The sequence below is a fragment of the Erpetoichthys calabaricus genome, chromosome 1, assembly GCF_900747795.2.
Source record: "Erpetoichthys calabaricus chromosome 1, fErpCal1.3, whole genome shotgun sequence".
Classification (NCBI taxonomy): Eukaryota; Metazoa; Chordata; class Cladistia; order Polypteriformes; family Polypteridae; genus Erpetoichthys; species Erpetoichthys calabaricus.
The window spans coordinates 353,319,093-353,340,053 of NC_041394.2; the positions used below are offsets into that span (position 1 = coordinate 353,319,093).

General features: G+C 41.0%; 1 protein-coding gene and 1 long non-coding RNA gene across 4 annotated transcripts in view; one reads left to right on the top strand and one right to left on the bottom strand.

Annotated features, from left to right (window-relative positions):
* The window catches only part of LOC114642750 (endonuclease domain-containing 1 protein-like), a 240,259-nt gene extending 229,691 nt beyond the window's left edge, over positions 1 to 10,568 (top strand). The window contains exons 2-3 of one of the 2 annotated variants that reach the window (XM_051927364.1): positions 1,299 to 1,520; positions 9,968 to 10,568. In XM_051927364.1, coding sequence (XP_051783324.1) covers positions 1,299 to 1,520; positions 9,968 to 10,501 — 756 coding nt within the window. In that variant the 3' untranslated portion in view covers positions 10,502 to 10,568. Of the gene's footprint in view, positions 1 to 1,220; positions 1,521 to 9,967 lie in introns of those variants that run through there. The other variant, XM_028791579.2, reaches the window with a different exon arrangement.
* On the bottom strand, positions 10,436 to 11,998 carry LOC127527908 (uncharacterized). Of its 2 annotated transcripts, none has more exons than XR_007935082.1 (2): positions 11,934 to 11,998; positions 10,436 to 10,813 (listed from the first exon to the last, which is right to left on the bottom strand). It is a non-coding gene; the product is annotated as an uncharacterized LOC127527908 (long non-coding RNA). The 2 variants fall into 2 exon arrangements; XR_007935083.1 differs by lacking the exon at positions 11,934 to 11,998 and adding an exon at positions 11,426 to 11,492.
* Between the last annotated feature and the right edge of the window lie 8,963 nt (positions 11,999 to 20,961).

The following is a 20,961-nucleotide window of genomic DNA, read 5'->3' on the forward strand; positions in this document are numbered from 1 at the left end:
TCTCAGCCATTTAAGACTTTATATGTTAAAAAGGGGATTTTGAAATCTGCCCTAAACTCAACCCCTGAGCCAGTGTAAGGACTTGAGAACTGGAGTTATGTGTTCATATTTTTGTGCTCTTATAATAATTCAAAACGCTGCTGAAAGAATTAACTGAAAACCGCTTAAAGAAACATTTGAACATCCAGTGAACACCACATTGCAGTAGTCAATCCTACTAGAAATAAATGCGTGGATTAATGTTTCAGAATCCTGTATGTCTTGAGAATGCCTTAATTTTCCAACATTTTTAAGATGGAAAAAACATGCTTGGATAATTTTGTAATGTGTGTTTTAAATGACATGCTAGTGTCAAAGATAACGCCTTGATTAAGGGCTGATTCAAAAAAACTAATAGGGGATACCAACTGAGTTAAAGAGTGAGAAACTGTTGTTGCAGTTTCATCATTCCCTGTAATAAATAACATTTCTGTTTTTATGACAAGCCAGCTGACTTGATCCCAGTTGCAGCTTAATGTCCATCATATGAAATCTGTTTCAATAAAATATGTCAAAAGAAAAATGAAGGTCTTAAAAATATTCTTCTGTTCTGGGTCACAAAACTTTTGGATGGTGTTCACAGAAAAACAATAATCAAGAGTTTTTCAAAAGGCCGGTGTGGCAGAATTAGCACAACAACAAGTTATAACATTAAATAAAGGGTCTTAATAAATAACTAGAATTAAAATTGAGAGTGAAAATGGCGGCAACCCAAAGGAACTGAGTTTGTTGGCCAACTGATCAGTTTGCGTCTCTTTATTTCTTTTGCTGCTGGGCTTTTGCTTCACCTGCAATAATGAAAGGAAAGAGGTGAGTAAGTGTAAATAATGATGAGGTTCAGACTGAGACCAATGGGACGTCCCATTAATCCCTCACATTAGCAGGCAGAGGGCTAAAGCTTTAAACTCCTACAGTAATTTTAGTTTCATTTGGAACTTTTTCAAGGCCAGAATCTTGAGATGGTGTTCTGATAAGTGAAGTCATTGACAATTTTATTCATTACAAACAAATAGTGCCTAAAAGCTAATCTGATGGTCCACAGGGATTTCCTAATCATATGATAAATACTTTGGAATTTCCTTCAAGGCAGAACCGTAAATGTAATACAATGTCCTCACTAGAGGGATTTTTTTCCCCATAATTCTGATGCTTGGTGTTCTTCTTGTTCTTTTCCAGCTCCCTGATACTGTAGAAGAGAAACAATGCTGTTGCTTGTCCTAGTGATCTTTGGGTGTTTAACCACTCAAGGAAACTTTGAGGTCATGAAGCGTGGAGAATTTACATGCAGAGAATTTTTCCACAAACAAACAGAACCTAAGGGCCTTGTTCCTGATAAAGCTGCTCGGATTTGCCAGACCTACAAAAACAAAGTTCATTTTGCCACAATGTATGACAGGGAAAACCGTATCCCAATCTATTCTGCCTACAAATATGAGAGTGGCGGCCCCCGTCCATACGGCACATGGTACCTTGAACCTCAGGTAAGTCTAAACATTCAGATAAAAATAAAGCACAGGAAGCAACTGAAAAGTGACAGCAATGAAAGCAGTTGTTTTAGTCTTCTCTAATGGAATGCATTGGGTCAATGGGGAAAATTTCTTCTTCTTCTTCAAAAGCTTTTCCCAGTTCTATTTTGTGTCACTGTATCTCATCCTCGTCTGTTTTACATGTCCATTCCTCACACCCCTTTCCCTCTTTACCCAGTCCATCCACATTCTCTTTGGCAATCCTCTTCTCCTCTTTCCCAACACCTACATATCCATAATTCTTCTCCCCAGATTGTTCACCTCTCTTTTTATGACATGCCCGTACTACCACTTTAAATTTCTCTCCTGTATTTTCTTTGTTGTTGCTCCAATTTAACTGTTCCTCTGATTCACTTATTCCTGATGTTATCAAGTTTTGTTCTTCCACACCTTAATATCAGCATCCTCATTTCTGTAGTATCCCGTTTCCTTTTGTGCCCCTTGTTAACTGCTCAGGTTTCTGATCCATATAGCAATGCTGGACTGACCACTGTTTTGTACACTTCACTCTTCACTCATGGACTAATTCTTCAGTCACATAACCCTCAGAAACCTTCTTTCCAATTTTTTTTTTCAACCTGATTGCTTTCTATGGCTTATTTCTAGAGTTAGCTCTCCATACCCTGTTTTCCTGATCCAAGACATCTGAGTTTTCCCACCCTTTTAAGCCTTTCTCCCAAGACAAACTTTTCCATCTTGTTCTTATCCCTTAAATTATAGATATTCTTTTTTTACTTACTAATCTTGAAACCTTTGTCCTCCATTGCTCCAGTGTCATTGTCACAATATTCTTAGTAGTGCCACATTGCATAATACTAAAAGCTTACACCATGGGGCCTGATCCAGTTTGCCCCAGCCAAAAACGTCCATAGCTGGAGTAAAAAAATGTGAGCTTAATGATGATCCTTGAGGTAACCCAACCTTAACTTCAGAACCATCTGTTATTCCAACACTACATGTCACTTGTGTGTAGCCCCCCATACATATTCCTTATTATCCTAACATACTTCCGGTACGCCCTTCTCTCTCCACATTTCTATCACATGCCTTCTCTAAATCTATAATTAGCATGTGCTGTATTGTCTCATTTTGTCTGTATTTTTCTATAATCTGCCTCAATGTTAAAATTGCATCTCTTGTACCTTTCGCTGGCCAAAATCCAAACTGTTCTTCAACTATGTTCTAAACTTTTTATCCATTATCCTTCCTCATATTTTCATTGTATGTGCCATTAGCTTTATAATGTCCACAATCCTAGATGTCTCCCTACTATTTATATATAGACACAATCACACTATGTCTCGATCTTGATCAATCTGACATTTTCTGCAAATAACGTATCTTTGACGTCCTCTCCCAAATATGAAATGTATTCTTTCCTCCACCAGACTCTTCCATGTTTCAGGATGTATGCCATCTAGTCCAGTTGCCTTCCTGTTCTTCTTTCCTTCCTACTGTATCCTTGCTGTTCCAACCTCATTTAGTGCTCCATCTTCAAATATTAGCCTTGGACTTTCCTCACTTCTCAAAGTTTCCCTTCCACCATTCCTTAATTTTATTACTTAGCACAACTCCACATTTGTTAATCTGTTTGACTTTGGTAAGATCTATTGTGGCTTTGCTATTCTGAATATTTTTTGTCCCCTTCTGGAATTTCCAGTCCCCTTCCTCATCCAGTGCCTGTGCTTACACCAATCAGACACCACATTAAAAGCACAGATAGATGAAGTGAATCACACTGATTATCTCATTACAATGGCACCTGTCAAGGGATGGCATATGTTAGGCAGCACGAGAAATGTCAGCTGAAGGTGATGTTTTGGAAGCAGGAAAAATGGACAAACTTAAGGATTTGAGTGACAAAATGGCAGGTCTTGTGGGGGGTTCCCAGTATGGAGTGGTTAGTCCCTACCAAATTTTAACCAGTCCAGGAATGCATGCGGTGACCTTAATACAGTGAAACTAATGACATCATCTGGTGCTCATTTCTGATTAATCATGGTATGTATCCTTCAAGTACATCACCAGGGTTAAATCTCAAAATGGCAGAGTCCACGGGAAAACAAAATAGTGACAAAAATAATGTTAAATAATTAACAGCTTTTAAAGGAAGCTATTTCAAAATAAAAAGTGCAAGTGACTTCCTGGGGTCAGAAAACCCCCAAAACAACATATGGAAAACTGTAATCATTTTAGTGAAGCTCATAAACACTTAAACAAGGATGCCAGTTATGAGAGTTTTATTTATGTGAATGAGTTTGTTTGTATTGTTACATTATATAATATAATATTTTTATTAGTCATTTTGTAATTTTATTTATGCCTTTTAACTGTATAGTTTAAGGTTGCCTGCTGCGCTCACATCTTCAAGTTGAGCCCAATTGGACAGGGCCTACAGATACTGAGGCTGACAGTGTACTATCTGCACTGGGTAATGAGAGTTTTAAATGAGAAGAGAATCAGGAAATGTCACAAAGTTAAAATAACAAGCTAAAGGTCAAGACCACGAAGGCCACCTTATTTCATTACTTATGGTCCAATTCTGACACATGTCCATTGTAGGTACTTTCAGTGATGGACAGGAGTCAACATTCACACTCTGGCCAATCTGTGGGTATGCAGCCTGTGGATGGGTGAATAATTGCAGGGAGGATCCCAAAAGTGCTGGGGTGCCAACAAGGGAGGTCGCTGTTTTTTATTCTCTAATGATAAAACTCAAAGATAGAAATAATATAAAGCAGTATTCCTGGTTCCGTTGTGAGGTATGAGAGCAGCTCAGTCATAGGAAGCCCTGTCCTTTCACCAAGTCTAGGTCCAAATGAGATGACGACATCAGGAGGCATCAGACCTTTATAGTCCTTTGGCTAGAAGGGCCAGAGTTACTTCCAATCAAAGTTGTACTCTCGCTTCTGCTTAGGAGGAGAAAGAAGATAAGGCTGTTAACAACTGCACCCCCTCTCACTCCAGCAGGGTACTGAATACCTGTGCAGGTGTTTCTCTGACGTGCATGTGTTGCGAGCCCCATTTGTAGCCTGATGTGATGCACTGTGTGTTCTGATGCCTTTCTCTCATGGCTAGCATTATGTTTTTCAGCAAGTTGTGATTCAGTAGCTTTTTTGTGGGATTGGAACAGACAGGCTATCCCTCTTTCCCCACATTTCAAAACTGTAATACATAAAGCTCAGGTCATGAATCAAAGAATAAAGTCAGGATACAGTGCAGGATTTTGAATCCAAAGTTGGACACATAATCAGAGCCAAATTGCGCAGATGTTAAATGAAGTCAAAGGACAAAGAAGCATCTGTAACCAGAATATGCTAAGAAGAATCTGAAATCTCAGAGAATTGTTGGAATGTACGCACACTTACCTTTATACAATTGCACTGATGATGTCACACATCACACACTCCATGCATTGCAACCATCAACAAAAATGGTAGCACCTGTAAGAAAATAACACGGTGCCGTGGGAGAAAATAATTAATTTTCAGCATCGTGTAAACCACCTACAATTAAAAAACAGTTTCTTTACTCTTTTAAACTCTGGAAACAATGCTCAAATAAATATAAAAAGATGAAGGAACAGACAGAAAAATTGCTTGAATGGCTGCCACGGGAAGCCTTATTTTAGGGTTTTACAAGCTCTAAGGTAACTGTAGGGACGAATGTTAAATTTCTATTTTTTTATTGGCTCCTTTCTTTTGAATTCAAATGTTTGGATTTGTAGCAGTTAAGGTTTGTTTGGGCTTTATCCTCTCATTGTAGTATTTTTAATACAATACAATATTCTTGAATTATGGCCTTTACTTTGCTCTTTGCCTGTTTCCTATTTGCACTTGTCATTTTTGCCTGTTATCTCTGCATTTTTGTGTTTTGGACTTTACTCTTGGTCAGCCTCACCTTGTTTAATTCCTCCTGCATTGGTGGTGACCAATTTATTAAACTTATACAAAGAATGTTGAAATTTAGACCATTTTCCAGTAATTTATTTTGGGGCTCATGGTCTCCTATTTTAGCTCAGTAGCCAAAATCATTTGTATTTGTTTTCAGTGTAGGACCACCTCTGCCCTAATTCTCTTTGAACAGGCTCACCTTCATAGGAGAGGACCAACTGCCTGGCAGTGCTGACATTTCACAAGGGTCTTGCCCCTGCTTTTAGTTTTGTGACTAGTCTTTTACTTGTTCCCTTTATTCATTCTTTCTTCATTGTAAATTTGTCTTATTCTTTTCAACTGCCTTTATTAATGTTTGTTTAATGTTTTAATTTAGTTTGTTATCTTTTGAATGTGGTTAACAATGCAAATTTCCTAACTAATTTGGTGATTGGCCCTCCAGTGAGATTGCAGCTGTCAGGTGCTGCGTTCAATGGGACTGAAGTTACCAGAAGGCTGTTTAAGTCCCTGGTTGGTGCTATCTCATGTTTTAGAATTTTATGCTTTGTATTAGCAATTTATTTTATTTTTTGTAATTTTTGTTGCAGTGATGTAATTTTGTTCATTTTTCTTGTGGCTGCTGCCATGTTGCCGATAGTTGACACATACAGTGCATCCAGAAAATATTCACAGTGCATCACTTTTCCCACATTTTGTTATGTTACAGCCTTATTCCAAAATGGATTCAATTCATTTTTTCCTCAGAATTCTACACACAACACCCCATAATGACAATGTGAAAAAAGTTTACTTGAGATTTTTGCAAATTTATTAAAAATAAAAAAATTGAGAAAGCACATGTACACAAGTATTCACAGCCTTTGCCGTGAAGCTCAAAATTGAGCTCAGGTGCATCCTGTTTCCCCTGATCATCCTTGAGATGTTTCTACAGCTTCATTGGAGTCCACCTTGTGGTAAATTCAGTTGACTGGACAGGATTTGGAAAGGCACACACCTGTCTATATAAGGTCCCACACTTGACAGTTCATGTCAGAGCACAAACCAAGCATGAAGTCATGCTGTAGACCTCCGAGACAGGATTGTCTCGAGGCACATATCTGGGTAAGGTTACAGAAAAATTTCTGCAGCTTTGAAGGTCCCAATGAGCACAGTGGCCTCCATCATCCGTAAGTGGAAGAAGTTCAAAACCACCAGGACTCTTCCTAGAGCTGGCCGGCCATCTAAACTGAGTGATCGGGGGAGAAGGGCCTTAGTCAGGGAGGTGACCAAGAACCTGATGGTCACTCTGTCAGAGCTCCAGAGGTCCTCTGTGGACAGAGGAGAACCTTCCAGAAGGACAACCATCTCTACAGCAGTCCACCAATCAGGCCTGTATGGTAGAGTGGCCAGACGGAAGCCACTCCTTAGTAAAAGGCACATGACAGCCCACCTGGAGTTTGCCAAAAGGCACCTGAAGGACTCTGAGACCATGAGAAACAAAATTCTCTGGTTTGATGAGACAAAGATTGAACTCTTTGGTGTGAATGCCAGGTGTCACGTTTGGAGGAAACCAGGCACCACTCATCACCAGGCCAATACCATCCCTACAGTGAAGCATGGTGGTGGCAGCATCATGCTGTGGGGATGTTTTTCAGCGTCAGGGACTGGGAGACTAGTCAGGATAAAGGGAAAGATGACTGCAGCAATGTACAGAGACATCCTGGATGAAAACCTGCTCCAGAGCACTCTTGACTTCAGATTGGGGCGACGGTTCATCTTTCAGCAGGACAACGACCCTAAGCACACAGCCAAGATATCAAAGGAGTGGCTTCAGGACAACTCTGTGAATTTCCTTGAGTGGCCCAGCCAGAGCCCAGACTTGAATCTGATTGAACATCTCTGGAGAGATCTTAAAATGGCTGTACACCGACGCTTCCCATCCAACCTGATGGAGCTTGAGAGGTGCTGCAAAGAGGAATGGGCGAAACTGGCCAAGGATAGGTGTGCCAAGCTTGTGGCATCATATTCAAAAAGACTTGAGGCTGTAATTGCTGCCAAAGGTGCATCGACAAAGTATTGAGCAAAGGCTGTGGATACTTATGTACATGGGATTTCTCAGTTTTTTTATTTTTAATAAATTTGCAAAAACCTCAAGTAAACTTTTTTCACGTTGTCATTATGGGGTGTTGTGTGTAGAATTCTGAGGAAAAAAATGAATTTAATCCATTTTAGAATAAGGCTGTAACATAACAAAATGTGGAAAAAGTGATGTGCTGTGAATACTTTCTGGATGCACTGTAGGTTCCTGTCATAACATTGGTGCCATTAGTGATGTCACTGCACCATAAAACTATAACAGATAGTGTATAGCAGTGCTGGGTATCCTAATTTTTGGATGAATTTATGTCAAAAAAATACATAAATAATGAAATATTAGAAAGCACATCTTGTTAAGGAACCATGTGTTAGATTGCTTACAAGTTGTTTTATGCCTTTAGATTTTGCACAACAGTTTGTTTTGATGAGCAATCTTTGGCCTAATAGTTTGGATTCTTGACTGCATTTTTGACTTCACCTCCCATGTCATTTTTTACTCAGTTCCCATCTTTCTCAGTCAAACACATTACATTACACAAAGCTTTTTTCTGCAGTTATGATTAGATTTTGTTTACATTTTTTTCTCATTATTCAGAACTGTGGTTATGGTCATATGGCTTCATAACCTGCTGAATATAAATAATAATAAATAATAATCATCATTTAATTTATATAGCACTTTTCTCTCAACTCACTACTCAAAGCACTTTACACAGTGAGTGTGGAACCACTTCAACCACCACTAATGTGTAGCATCCACATGGATGTGACGGCAGCCATTTTTGCACCAGTACACTCGTCACACATGAGCTATTAGGCGGTGAAGTGGTGAGAGAGAGAGACAGGGGGTGATTAGGGGGCCAGAAATGACAAAACCCACGAGGGGCATTTTAGCTAGGATATCAGGATACACCCTTCTCTTTATCAAGGATGCCCAGGGATCTTTATGACCACAGACAGCCAGGACCTCAGTGTTATGTCTCATCCAAAGGATGAAGCCATTTTTACAGCACAGTGTCCCCATCACTGCACTGGGCATTAGAATCCACACTCACACCACAGGGTAAGTGCCCCCTGCTGGCCTCACCAAAACTCTCTTCCAGCAGCAAACCAGCCTTTACCTAGATGGTCTCCATCCAAGGCCAAACAGGTGGGAGAACTCTTCTGAAGTACAGGTTGTGGTGTGGCTACTGGTGATTGAAATGACATTTATTTTTGATTGAAAGTCTTTCTAACAGTCGAAATGTATTCACATCTTTAACAATGTCACTTTGTTTGTGTTGTGGTTACCCCCGGTTTTCAGTCAAGATTACTTTAGCATTAATTTGAGACAAAGACCAGAGAAGAACTGAATATGACACAACCACTGCAACGGTATAAAGGTCAGCTCTGTGTACTTTCTAGTTATCTGAGATTGTGGATTTGAAAAATACAAGCTATTTGGTGCATAATAAATATGAGTGCTACAAATTTTCAGCAACAAATTTTAGGATTTGTTTTTAACTTAGATGACAGATTAGACTTTTTATTATTTGAATGTTTCATCTTATGCTTCTAAAAATAAACCAACACTTCCTTCTGGTCACTCAGCTGTGGCATTAGTGGCACATTCCAAAAATGTTCTTTGGCTTCTCCGAGGTGGACATTTGGTTTTAGCAATTGTATGTTTTTAATAAACTGTTTTGACTTCAGACTTTTCATTTTTGGATTAGCACTTGTCATCACTTAGTAGAAAAAAAGTTTTCACATTGAATTTCGACTAGCAGCAGTTTCTTTATTAAGGTCATTTCCATTAATTCTTTTTTTATATTATAATATTTTGTATTTAGCATTTTTTTTTCTCTTGAGATTAGACTGAACTAAATATTTTTAGCTTTTGACCTTCACATTCTGCTTGCCAATCCCAAACTCCAGAAAGATAACAATCAACTCCCTCACACCATCACTCTTACTCTGCAGTTATAGCAGTGAGTGCCCATTTGTACCATCTTCTCACATTCATCTCTGGGTTCATCTTTCATTTACATTCTGGGTAAGAGGTGGTTCTACACTCTTGTTAGACCGACGAGCACCTGACACACCAGTAAGATGCACCTTGGACTTGTCTGTCATGTTTAGATATACTGATGCTACAGTGCATATCAGGCTCTTGGGGGTACATACCCTAATCTTGACTCCCCCTCAATTGCAGAAGGGCTTATGAACATCTAAAGTCTGGTCCCTTTTCAGAATCCTTTCCTCATCTGTGGTATATATTGTTGGTTCTCTCTTTCTGTGGTAAATGTGTCTCAGAGGTCTGCCTTGACTTCTTCCCTGTTAAAGATATGTACTTACAGTAATGCCCATTATAGTCTTTATATGTATAAGCATACAGATGGCACGCATGTGCATTTACAATCATTTGTAATTTAATCAATTTTATGATATTTTAAGCTTGCAGACCAAACGAAAGACAAAAATATGATGGAAGAGACAAAAGAACTTACTGAAAAACTAAAGGAAAGTCAGGCAGTATCAGAAGATTATAAAAGTATTTATTTCTATGATCGAGGTCACCTAAGTCCAAGTGTGCATCATAAAGATGAAGACAGTAAGGAAGCAACTTTCACCTTGACTAATGTTGTACCTCAATTTGCTGCACTAAACAATGGAAAATGGGGTATTTATGAAAGTGAAAAAATGAAAACATTTGTAAATGAAAACAAATGCGCCAAAACATATGTCATCGTTGGAGTTACTCGAGGAGACAAGATCAAGAATCGAATTAATAAGCCAAGCCACCTGTGGACTGTTGCCTGCTGTGTGGATCAGAATGAGCGTCCCATGAAGTTCTTTGGCTACATTGCTGAAAATGACAAAAATGAAGTAGAGTCTATTAGTCTTGAGGATCTACAGAAGAAACTCAAAGAAGCTTTTAATGAAGACGTGCATCTGTTTGCTGACAAATGTGGTGCCACATTTAAATGAGAAATCTCACACAATGATGATTTTATCTGAGCCTTCTTCTTCTTCCCTTTCCATTTTGCTAAATGCTCACTTGCTGAGATGTACCCTCAAGGCTGTTTAAATCTATTTCAATATTTAGAAGATCAGCGAATCATTAGCTTCAATACTTTGTTTATGTATTTTTTGCCTTCTGTGTTGATTGAATTAGAGATCTTTTGGTTTTCTGTTTTGCTTTCTTTTTTTCTGCACTACGTTATTATTTTGCTGGTAGTTGCATTGCATGGTCTGTAACTCAGTTCACGGTATCTGGATAGGATATCAGGCCATCTCCTGCTAAAAAATAAATACATAAATAAAGATTGATTGAATGATCTGCAACTGTTCTTGTCGTAGCTTAATTAAATCTTATTCTTGTCTGAGGCTCAACCTGAAGGAGTGCTAACATTGAGATTTTATCTCTCGAAGAGGTAAAAAAAAACAAGGTACTGTTTCCTCCACCATGTTACATTTTACACTGTGGCCCAGTATGACGCTAGTGGTGACTCCTTCAATGGTTTCACCTTAACATCATAAACATGCTGCAAACTAACAAAACACACTGAATCACGATAGGCCTGTCATGAATTTAATGAGACCAACTTATTAAAATGTATCATCGCCACCTCGCATCTTGTCAATTTAATGGCTCTCACATGCCACAAGTCTTGCTGCAGTTTGCTTTATTGTTAGGCTTCTGGGTAATTGTGCAATAGCGAGCAGTGTGTTCATCAAACCCATCACAAGTGGAATACAAAATATCACAGCACTGCACTATCCAGCTTAAAGCGAAACTTCACAAATGAGCAACAGAAGCAAACAAAAAGTTAAGGAGATCGCATGGACGTAAGATTTTATCCCAAGGTGCACTTTTCCCACACATAACAGAGTTTCTCTGCTGTGGTTTACCTGCTCATGAGTTTGGACAAGATGTTAAGTTTCAGCTCCTCAAACTTCAGCACAGCCTCACGTCTCCTAACCAACGACAGAATAAGAGTGTAGATCATTAATTTGACTCCAAATGATTACTTTTAGTCTTAAACACCAATTCCGTCTTTATGAGAGGAGTTAATTATAAGTTACTGTAATACCTGAGTTAACTTGACTTACAATTGTTTGCGAAGCCTTAGGTTTTATACCCCTAGGAGGCAATCCGACTGTGACAAGAAGTCTCTTATTTATATCTAACCTCAGGGGTTAAGTGCTATCTAACATTCTTCTTCTTAATAATAAAACCTTAGGCGGTCATTAGCTTTATTAGTGTACGTTACATAACATTTTGTATGTAACATCAAAAGCACCATTTCTTAGCGTAAATTTCAGAATAAAACCTTGGAGGCTTAATAACTTTACTCAATGTGTGCTTCATTTAATTCAAAACCTATCTGTTAAAGAATTATGAATATTATTATTACACCAATTATGAATGTTATGATTGCAAACCTCAGAGGCCAAGTTACACCATGTGTTCACAGAACATAACAAATTTCATAAACCAGAGGAGACCATTCATTCGATCAAGCCCGTTTGCTTAACTAGTAGCTAAGCTGTCTCAACATCTCATCCAGATTCTCCCTAAAGGTTCTCAAGGTTTCTGCTTCAACTCCATGTCTCTGTAGTTTGTTTATTCACCTAGCCCCACCCAATCAATGGTCACGCAAGTGTTTAGCCACACCCAGCCTACTGTCACTCAAGTGTTTAGCCACACCCAGCCTACTGTCACTCAAGCATCTAGGCCCATCCACTCAACTGAGACTCAAGTGTTTAGTGATGCCCAGACTGCTGCTGCACAAAAGCATAAGAAATCTGACAACCCAGTGGAGACCATTCAGTCCATCAAGTCCTTTTGTTTTGCTAATAGCTAAGCTGTCCAGATATCTCATCCAGATTTTTCAAGGTTTCTGCTTCAACTCCATGTCCTGGTAGTTTGTTCCAGAGTCCCACAACTCTATGTGTAAATAAGTGCTTCCTGGCTTCAGTTGTAAATGGAAATCCCCTTAAATTCCCACTGATGTCCTCGAGTACAAAGTGATTCACCCTTAAGCTGAAGGAATGTTGCTGGATCTACTTTATCAATGTCTTTGAGGGTTCTGAAGACCTATATTAGGTCCCCATGCAGTCTCCACTGATCAAGACTAAACAGATTTAATTCTTTGAGTCTGTCACAGTAGGACATGTCCTTCATTCCCATGATGCACTTGGTTGTTCTCCTGTTCACAGCTTCAAGTGCTGCTATGTCTCTTGTACTGTGATGCCCAGAACTTCACACAACACTGCAGATGTGATCTTACCAGTGCATTAAATAGTTTAATCATAACGACCCTTGACTTAGTAAATTCAATAGTTTGGTTCTGTGCATTGTTTAGTCAATGAAATTGTCAACATAAACCCTGTGAAATAATCAGACTTGACACACACAAAAAGGTTTGGGGCAACCACATAGAAGGGTGTCTGTCAACTCCTCTCTGTATACCTGACCTTGACTTATGAAATATTGGTGGTGTCCAGTTTGCTAAGTAAAATAAAAAATATACAGACAAAGGGCTTTTTGTGATGTAACCCTTGCTGTACTAATGTGCACTAGGATATATATATATGCTCATGATTCTCTTTGAATATATGCAAATCATCAATTTTAAGAATATACTTTTCTATATATGCAACAAGAGTTCCGTTAAAATCAGGACCCATTGTTATTTTACCAATCTGTTACCATCCAGCCATGGCTACTTACTGCATGGAGCCTGTTATCGATCTACAGGTGCTTTCTGGAACCTTCATGTGGATGGGACTATTGGGAAGCAAAAATAGTTCCCCTGTTTCATTGCTCTGAAGAGCCACCCTGGCACCTTTGTTTTTAAGAGTGTACATGAGATGGCTTGCACGCATATCCATCTTGCTTAACTGGAAGAATCCAAATATACCTTCAATAACTTAATGGGCTGTGCCATTATATAGGCAACTGCCTGGTGGTGCATTTTTTCTTTTCTTTTTTTTTAGCTATTATCGATCTTAACTTACAAAACACAACACCATAGTCCTTCTAATGTACATGTAACTGCGCACTGGAAACCACAAGGGGAACTCTCCCCCAACTCGTTGATTGAAAAAAATATATAATTTGTTCTCCTGGCTGCAAAGTTGCTTTCTTTAGAATACAGCACTGATGTGCACACAACCGAGTCCAAAACAAGACTGAGGGAATAGGGAAAAGGTGCAGGCTTTTAAAGGGGAAGACAGAAAGTGGGGTCATAAGGATCGGGCCCATGTTCTTCAACCATTAGTTCGAGCCCGGACGTGACATCACAAGGGCCAGAGCCAGCAAGGTCTCCTTCCATTGGCTTGGTCCCGGAAGTGACGTCAAGAGAGCCAGGTGGAATCTCCCGTGAATGGTCTACAGGAAAGGGAAAAAAAGAGTCAGTGCACTCTGCCACATCTCGGCATGCCTCAGAACTGACTTCACTCAAGCCCTTTAGCTGCCTCCCATGTGCACGTGTGTGACAAGGCCCCCCCCCCCCCTAGACCCATTGGGTCGGGCGACCCTAACCGAGAGGTTGTGAACCCGAGAAAGAGCATCAGCATTGGCATGGAGAGCGCCCTGGTGATGAATGAGCGAAAACTTGTACGGCTGTAGGTCAAGAAACCACCGGGTGACCTGCGGATTCGACTCCTTGTGCAGGGCCATCCACTGTAGGGGTGCATGGTCCGTGACAAGGGTGAATTCCCGGCCCAATAGGTAGTACCTAAGCTGAGTAATTGCCCATTTAATCACCAAAGCCTCCCTTTCCACCGCTGCATACCTGGTCTCCTGGTCCAACAGTTTCCGGCTCAGGAACATGATGGGGTGTTCCACACCATCGACACTTTGGCTCAGCACGGCCCCCAGGCCTGTGTCCGAAGCATCCGTCTGGAGGATGAAAGGCAAAGAAAAGTTAGGTGTCATCACAATAGCTGCGGACGTAAGGGCCTCCTTCAAGTCACTAAATGCAGCGCCTGTCTTCTCAGTCCATACCACAATGTTCGGGGCCCTCTTCTTTGTCAAATCAGTCAAGGGCGCCGCTCTCTCCGAGAACCGGGGTACAAACCAGCGGTAGTACCCCGCTAACCCGAGAAAGGCTTGGACCTGCCGCTTGGTTCGCGGACGGGGCCATTTCAAAATGGCATCTACTTTGGAGCACTGTGGCCTCACGGTACCCCGACCCACCAGGTAGCCTAAATATTTGACTTCGCTCAATCCAAAGAAGCATTTCTTGGGATTAATCCGGAGCTTGGCCTCACCAAGTGTCTGCAATACCACTCAGACATACTGTAGGTGTTCCCTCCATGTGCTGGAATAGATGACCACGTCATCCAGGTAGGCAGCACTGTATGAGTTATGAGGCCGGAGCACTTTGTCCACCAGACGCTGGAAGGTTGCTGGAGCCCCGTGTAACCCAAATGGAAGGACACAATACTGCCAGTGTCCACTAGGGGTGCTAAACACGGTTTTAACCTTCGCGGAGTCCATTAAAGGAATCTGCCAGTACCCCTTTGTCATGTCCAGTGTGGTCAAATATAGAGCCTGCCCAAGCACCTCGAAGAGGTCGTCCACTCGTGGCATTGGGTAGGCATCAACCAACACAATGGGACTGGACCAGGGACTATGACTTTCCTCAATCACACCTAGTTCCAGCATGCGCTTGATCTCAAGCTCCACTTCAGCCCTTTTTGCCTCGGGAAGACGATAGGGCATTCTCGGACAATAACCCCGGGCTCTGTCACAATGTTGTGCTCAACCAGAGAGGTCCGTCCACGGTTCTCACTGACTACCTCCCGGACAGACCAGATAACTGTTTCCAGCTCCTGCCATTGTCTGGGACTTAAACCCGCACCGAAGTTAAGGCTAGCCATGTGAGCGAAGAGTGAGCGGGGCTGGCCGGAGGAGAGATCGGGATCCCTGTCCTTCCACGGTTTCAGCAGGTTCACATGATAAACTCGCTCCCTCGGCCGACGATTGGGTTGACTCACCAAATAGTCGACGAGTCCCTTCCTCTCCTTAACTTCATAGGGACCTTGCCAATGGGCAAGCAACTTAGAGTGGGAGGTAGGCACTAGGACCATGACACGATCTCCTGGGCGGAACTCCCTGAGAGACGTGCCGCGGTCGTAATAACGGACCTGTGCTGCTTGGGCCTCTTTCATGTGACTTTTAAGGAGGGGTCGAATTTTTCCAAATCTATCGCATAATTGCGTGATATACTCTAGTAAGTTTGTAGAGAGAAGAGCCTCTTCTTCCCATCCCTCTTTTAGGATATCTAATATGCTCCGGAGTTGTCGCCCATACAATAATTCAAAAGGGGAGAACCCCGTGGAGGCTTGTGGGACTTCCCGATAGGCAAAAAGGACGAGGGGGAGGAGCTGATCCCAGTTCCTTCCATCCTCGCTGACCACCTTACGCAGCATTTGTTTGAGAGTCTGATTGAACCTCTCCACCAAACCATCAGTTTGTGGATGATACACCGCGGTCTTTAAAAGCTTTATATTCAGTAACTTAGTAGTCTCCTTATACATCTCCGACGTGAAAGGTGTCCCCTGGTCCGTAAAGACTTCCTTGGGGATACCCACACGTGCAAAGACCCCTAGTAATTCCCATGCAATGGCTTTAGAAGTGGCTGAGCGCAACGGAACAGCTTCGGGGTATTTGGTAGCATAATCCACGAGGACTAGGATGTACTTGTGTCCTCGGGCTGAGGGCTCTAGATGTCCGACTAAATCGACCCCAATTCAATGGAAGGGAAAGTCAATCAGGGGAATAGGAACAAGAGGAGCACGGTCCCTCCTAGGAATTTGTCACAATTGACACTCCGGGCAAGAAGTGCAAAAGCGACGAACCTCCTCATTGATTCCTGGCCAGTAGAAGCGGAGCTTGATCTGCTCCAGGGCTTTCTCGGTGCCCAAATGGCCACCTAGGAGGTGGGCGTGTGCTAACTAACAGACCTGCTGCCGGAAGGTCCGTGGGATTAGCAGTAGCCATCTTTCCTGCCCATCATGCACTGCTACGCGATAGAGAAGGTCATTTTCCAACACAAAGTGAGGACCCTGTGGCATCGGCTGGTTAGTGCGCTGGCCGTTGACTAGGACCACTGCATTTTTTGCAAACTTCAGGGATTCGTCATTCCACTGCTCCCTTTTAAATGAAGCCGGTGTCTCTCTAAATTGAAACCGCAAGAGGTACGCTCCCACCTGGGTATTTTATAGGTCCTGTCCCCTTCTCCTCTGGGACTTCTCCATCATGCCGACTACGCCAGTGTCACAAAACTCACAATGAGACATAGCAAGGTTTGGGGCAGCCACCCATATAATATGGTATCCTGGCTGCAAATCATTTTTTAGGTTGATAGCACTGCTGTGCACAAAACTGAGTCCAATACAGGACTGAGGGAATAGGGAAAAGGTGGAGGCTTTTAAAGAGGAAGACAGGAAGTGAAGTCAAAGGGGTCGGGCTCATGTAGGTCTTCTGTCATTGGTGCGAGCCCGGACGTGACATCACAGGGGCCGGAGCCGGCAAGGTCTCCTTCCATTGGCTCGGTCCCGGAAGTGACGTCAAGAGGACCAGGTGGAATCTCCCGTGAATGGTCTGCAGGCAAGGGAGAAAAAGAGTCAGTGCACTCTGCCACATCCCGGTATGTCTCGGAACTGTCCTTACTCAAGTCCTTTAGCTGCCTCCCATGTGCACATGTGTGATAGTACCAAGAGCATTTTATTCTTGAAAGCAATTGTCTGCTCTTTATTTTAGAATTATCAATAAAACATTTTTCCTTAACACTTGATCAGGGTCTGTACGAAAGATGTCTTGCACAAACATAAGAATTTTTATGAGGAAAAGTAGCGACGTTTCATTTTACCAAATATTACACATATTCAAATCTCATTTTAGCCCAATTTTACATAGAGCTCTGAAAATGTGTTTCCGATTGTTCAAAATTTGTGTGCCTAATATATTTTGAGCAAACACTTGAATGATCAGTTTATTTTAAACAAAGAAATCCCATTCACACATCCTCTTGATCTCACTTTCTCCTACATTGTATTCTCATCTCTCAGGCTTCACTGCACATTTATATCTTGACATTGTAAGTGACTCTTTTAAACAATCCACCTTTGTTCCAAATCATCTTTCACAAGTACTGATCTCGCAGGCGATGTTACAATTAAACTTTTCTCCATTTTTCCAATCTATGCAAATTGATAGAAAGAACACAAACATCACCTAGCGATGCACATTAAGACATATAAAGAAACAGAAAGAAACACAAAGCCGGGAGAACAACGAGTTTGCTGTCATTCCCTTTATAAATCCCACCCTCACTCACAAAGTTAATTAGAACCAAGAAACCCCCTGCAGCCTCTGATGACGTGACCTCTGGTGGTTGCTGCAACGTCTAACAAGAAGTTCAAGCCACATTATCTACTTAGCCATAAAGAGAACACCCTCTCACCGCACAGAAAACATAAACCTTACAATCTATAGCATTGATTTAAATCTTAATCTTTACTCTAAATCTTGTTATTTTTCTTAAAACACCTGTACAAACACAAACAGGACATACAGAACACGTCGCTCTCAGGCTCACAAACCAGCATTCATTCACAATGTGTTTGCTCCCGTTCCAATTTTTGCTCCCATTCAACTTTCTGCTTTACCTTTACTGACATTCTGCTCTTTTCATGCACAGTCATTATGTCATTTTCAGTTATCATTACAGGGATGTTTTCCCCATCAATTGCAATATTCATCATTAACTCTTTACTTTAGCATCATGTTAACATTAGCACTATCCATCCTAATTAGGACTTTCTGGGAAGCCCAAGATTTCCTGATTGAACCCGAACCATAGGTCTGTTGGTCTCCGTTGAGCTAACTGATTATAATCTTATTGCCAGGAGTTCACTAAACAACTCTTTCTGAAATGTCATGATTGACCACATCTCCAACGCACCCCAGATGGAGTCACTTCATTTTGACCTTTTTTCCTACCTTTTGACCATTCCTTATCTCAGTCTAATTGCTAGACATATACAAATGCTCTGATCCATCCCTCTCTACCTTGCTCATGAATGTCAGGAGGCTAACTGCCAGGTTCTCTAAGACTTGCATTTTCTGTGGAATGTGTTGTTTTCTTGTCCCCATAATCTTATTATTGCCTTTAAACTTACTTGCACTCTTTTTCAGGGCTCATGTAATTATTGTCCATTAGTCATAGAGAGTTATACTATATCTATAACCTTTTTCTTCTTTTTTTAATCAATTTATTTATTTATTTTGGAAGTAGATCTACACTCCTCTGTTGATTGACCTATTAATCCTGCCCTCCCTAAATGAAGGACTCCTTGGTGTAATCAACACCAAAGGGACTTTCTGCTAAGGTCGTTCAGCACTCCTTCTGGGGCTCTCTAAAGATAACTCATACAAAATGGTCTCATCCCCTTTTCTATAATACATCAAAAAACTGAGATGGTGTGACCCCGGACCTCAACGTTGGAGCATTATTCAATAAGATTTCTATTTGCTCTCCACTCACTCCAGGGGAATTGCCTGGTGTAATTCACTATGGCAGCCTCACATCTGGCCAGCTCTGGGTCTATTCCAAAGTGATTGGCTCAATAATAACTAATCAATTATGAACAGATGACCAAGTAACCCAGTGCAGCAGAATTAAACAGGAATTTTTTGCCTCTAACTCATCCCCTCTCTAGATTTACTTGAAGAATAAACCTACAATGAAGCGGTACTTCAAGGACTTTCGTCTACCTATCGGGTCTTCCAATATTATACTTCCACTATATCGGGCAGTAGCATAGTGACCTATAAATACTCTGTAGGCTTTCTCTTATTTACAAATTTATTTACAATAATTCCTCAATTGATCTCTCGACTCTGCACTTCCTCTGTTCCTTCCGCTCTTTTTAGTTCAAATAGAGAGGATCCTTACCGTGTCTCCTTTGGCGGGGCAAAATCCCTGAGAAACTGACACAAACAATATAACAGCAAAAATGTATACCTTCAAAGGGGGCCATGTTTGTGTCATCTCTCCTGCTTTCTTGAGACCGGAGCCTCTTCTTTCTCCTGGCTGGCTTGCCAAATTTTGTAGTGGAAAACCTTTCCTCTGTTTTCAATGAAGTTATTCACAGAGATCAGATGAAAAAGCAGAATGATTCTTATTATGTGCACAGGTATACAGAAATGTCTCAGTCCATGGAGTGAGCAATTAATAAAACCATCCATCTGCTTTTCTGTTACATTACATTATCCATACATCACATCATCTGACTCTTAATATGCAAAGCTTCATGCAATCTACGAGTGCCACTAGTATTTTCTGAATCCTTTTGACTCTCCCATTAATCTGAATATTGCCTTGTAAATAGCGGTGGTCTGCAGACTCTTCTACTGATTTCACTACCACTTCATAGGAGGGGTGTTTGGGCTTTCCCATTAGTTGTTTCCTGCTTTCTAGAATGAGGTGCTTGTTACTCATCTACTTCATTTTAACCTGAGCAACTGTCTTGGTGGCTCCTCTAAAATGAGGCAAAACCTTCACCTGCCTTGTCTTTAGGCAACATTTAGTTAGCCCTTCAGTAACATTCAACATTCTTACCCTTATGTTCAATAATTCATTGTTATAACTTCATATAAGTATATACTTGTAAAATTCTATACTACCAGACAGTGTTCAGAAGCCATTAAGAAAGCTAACAGAATGCCATATATAGCACATTTATAGGTTATATAGCGCCTTGATGTGTGGAGTATGTCACAGGAGGTTCTGCTCAACCTTTATAACACACTGATGAGGCCTCATCTTGAGTCCTGTGTGCAGTTTTGGTCTCCAGGCTACAATAAGGACATAGCAGCACTAGAAAAGGTCCAGAGAAGAGTGACTAGGCTGATTCCAGGGCTACAGGGGATGAGTTATGAGGAAAGATTAAAAGAGCTGAGCCTTTACAGTTTAAGGAAAAGAAGATTAAGAGATAACATGATTGAAATGTTTAAAATTATGAAAGGAATTAGTCCAGTGGATCGAAGCAGTGACTTTAAAATGGTTTTATCAAGGACATGGGTACACAGTTGGAAACTTGTTAAGGGTAAATTTCACACAAAAAGTCAGAAAATTATCTTTACACAGAGAACCACAGAAACATGGAATAAGTGACCACGTAGAGTGGTAAACAGCAGGACTTTAGAGAGTTTCAAAACTAGACTTGATGTTACGTTAGAAGAATTAAGTGCATAGGAATGGCAAGCTATGATGGCCTGAAGGGCCTGATCTCTTCTAGATTGTTCTAATGTTTGAAAATACTGCCCAAAAATGAAGGGAACACTTAATCATCCCAGTCAATAAATCTTCAGGGATATCTGTCTGTCCAGTTAATTAGCACAAGAGATTGTGAGTCAAATTCCCCTG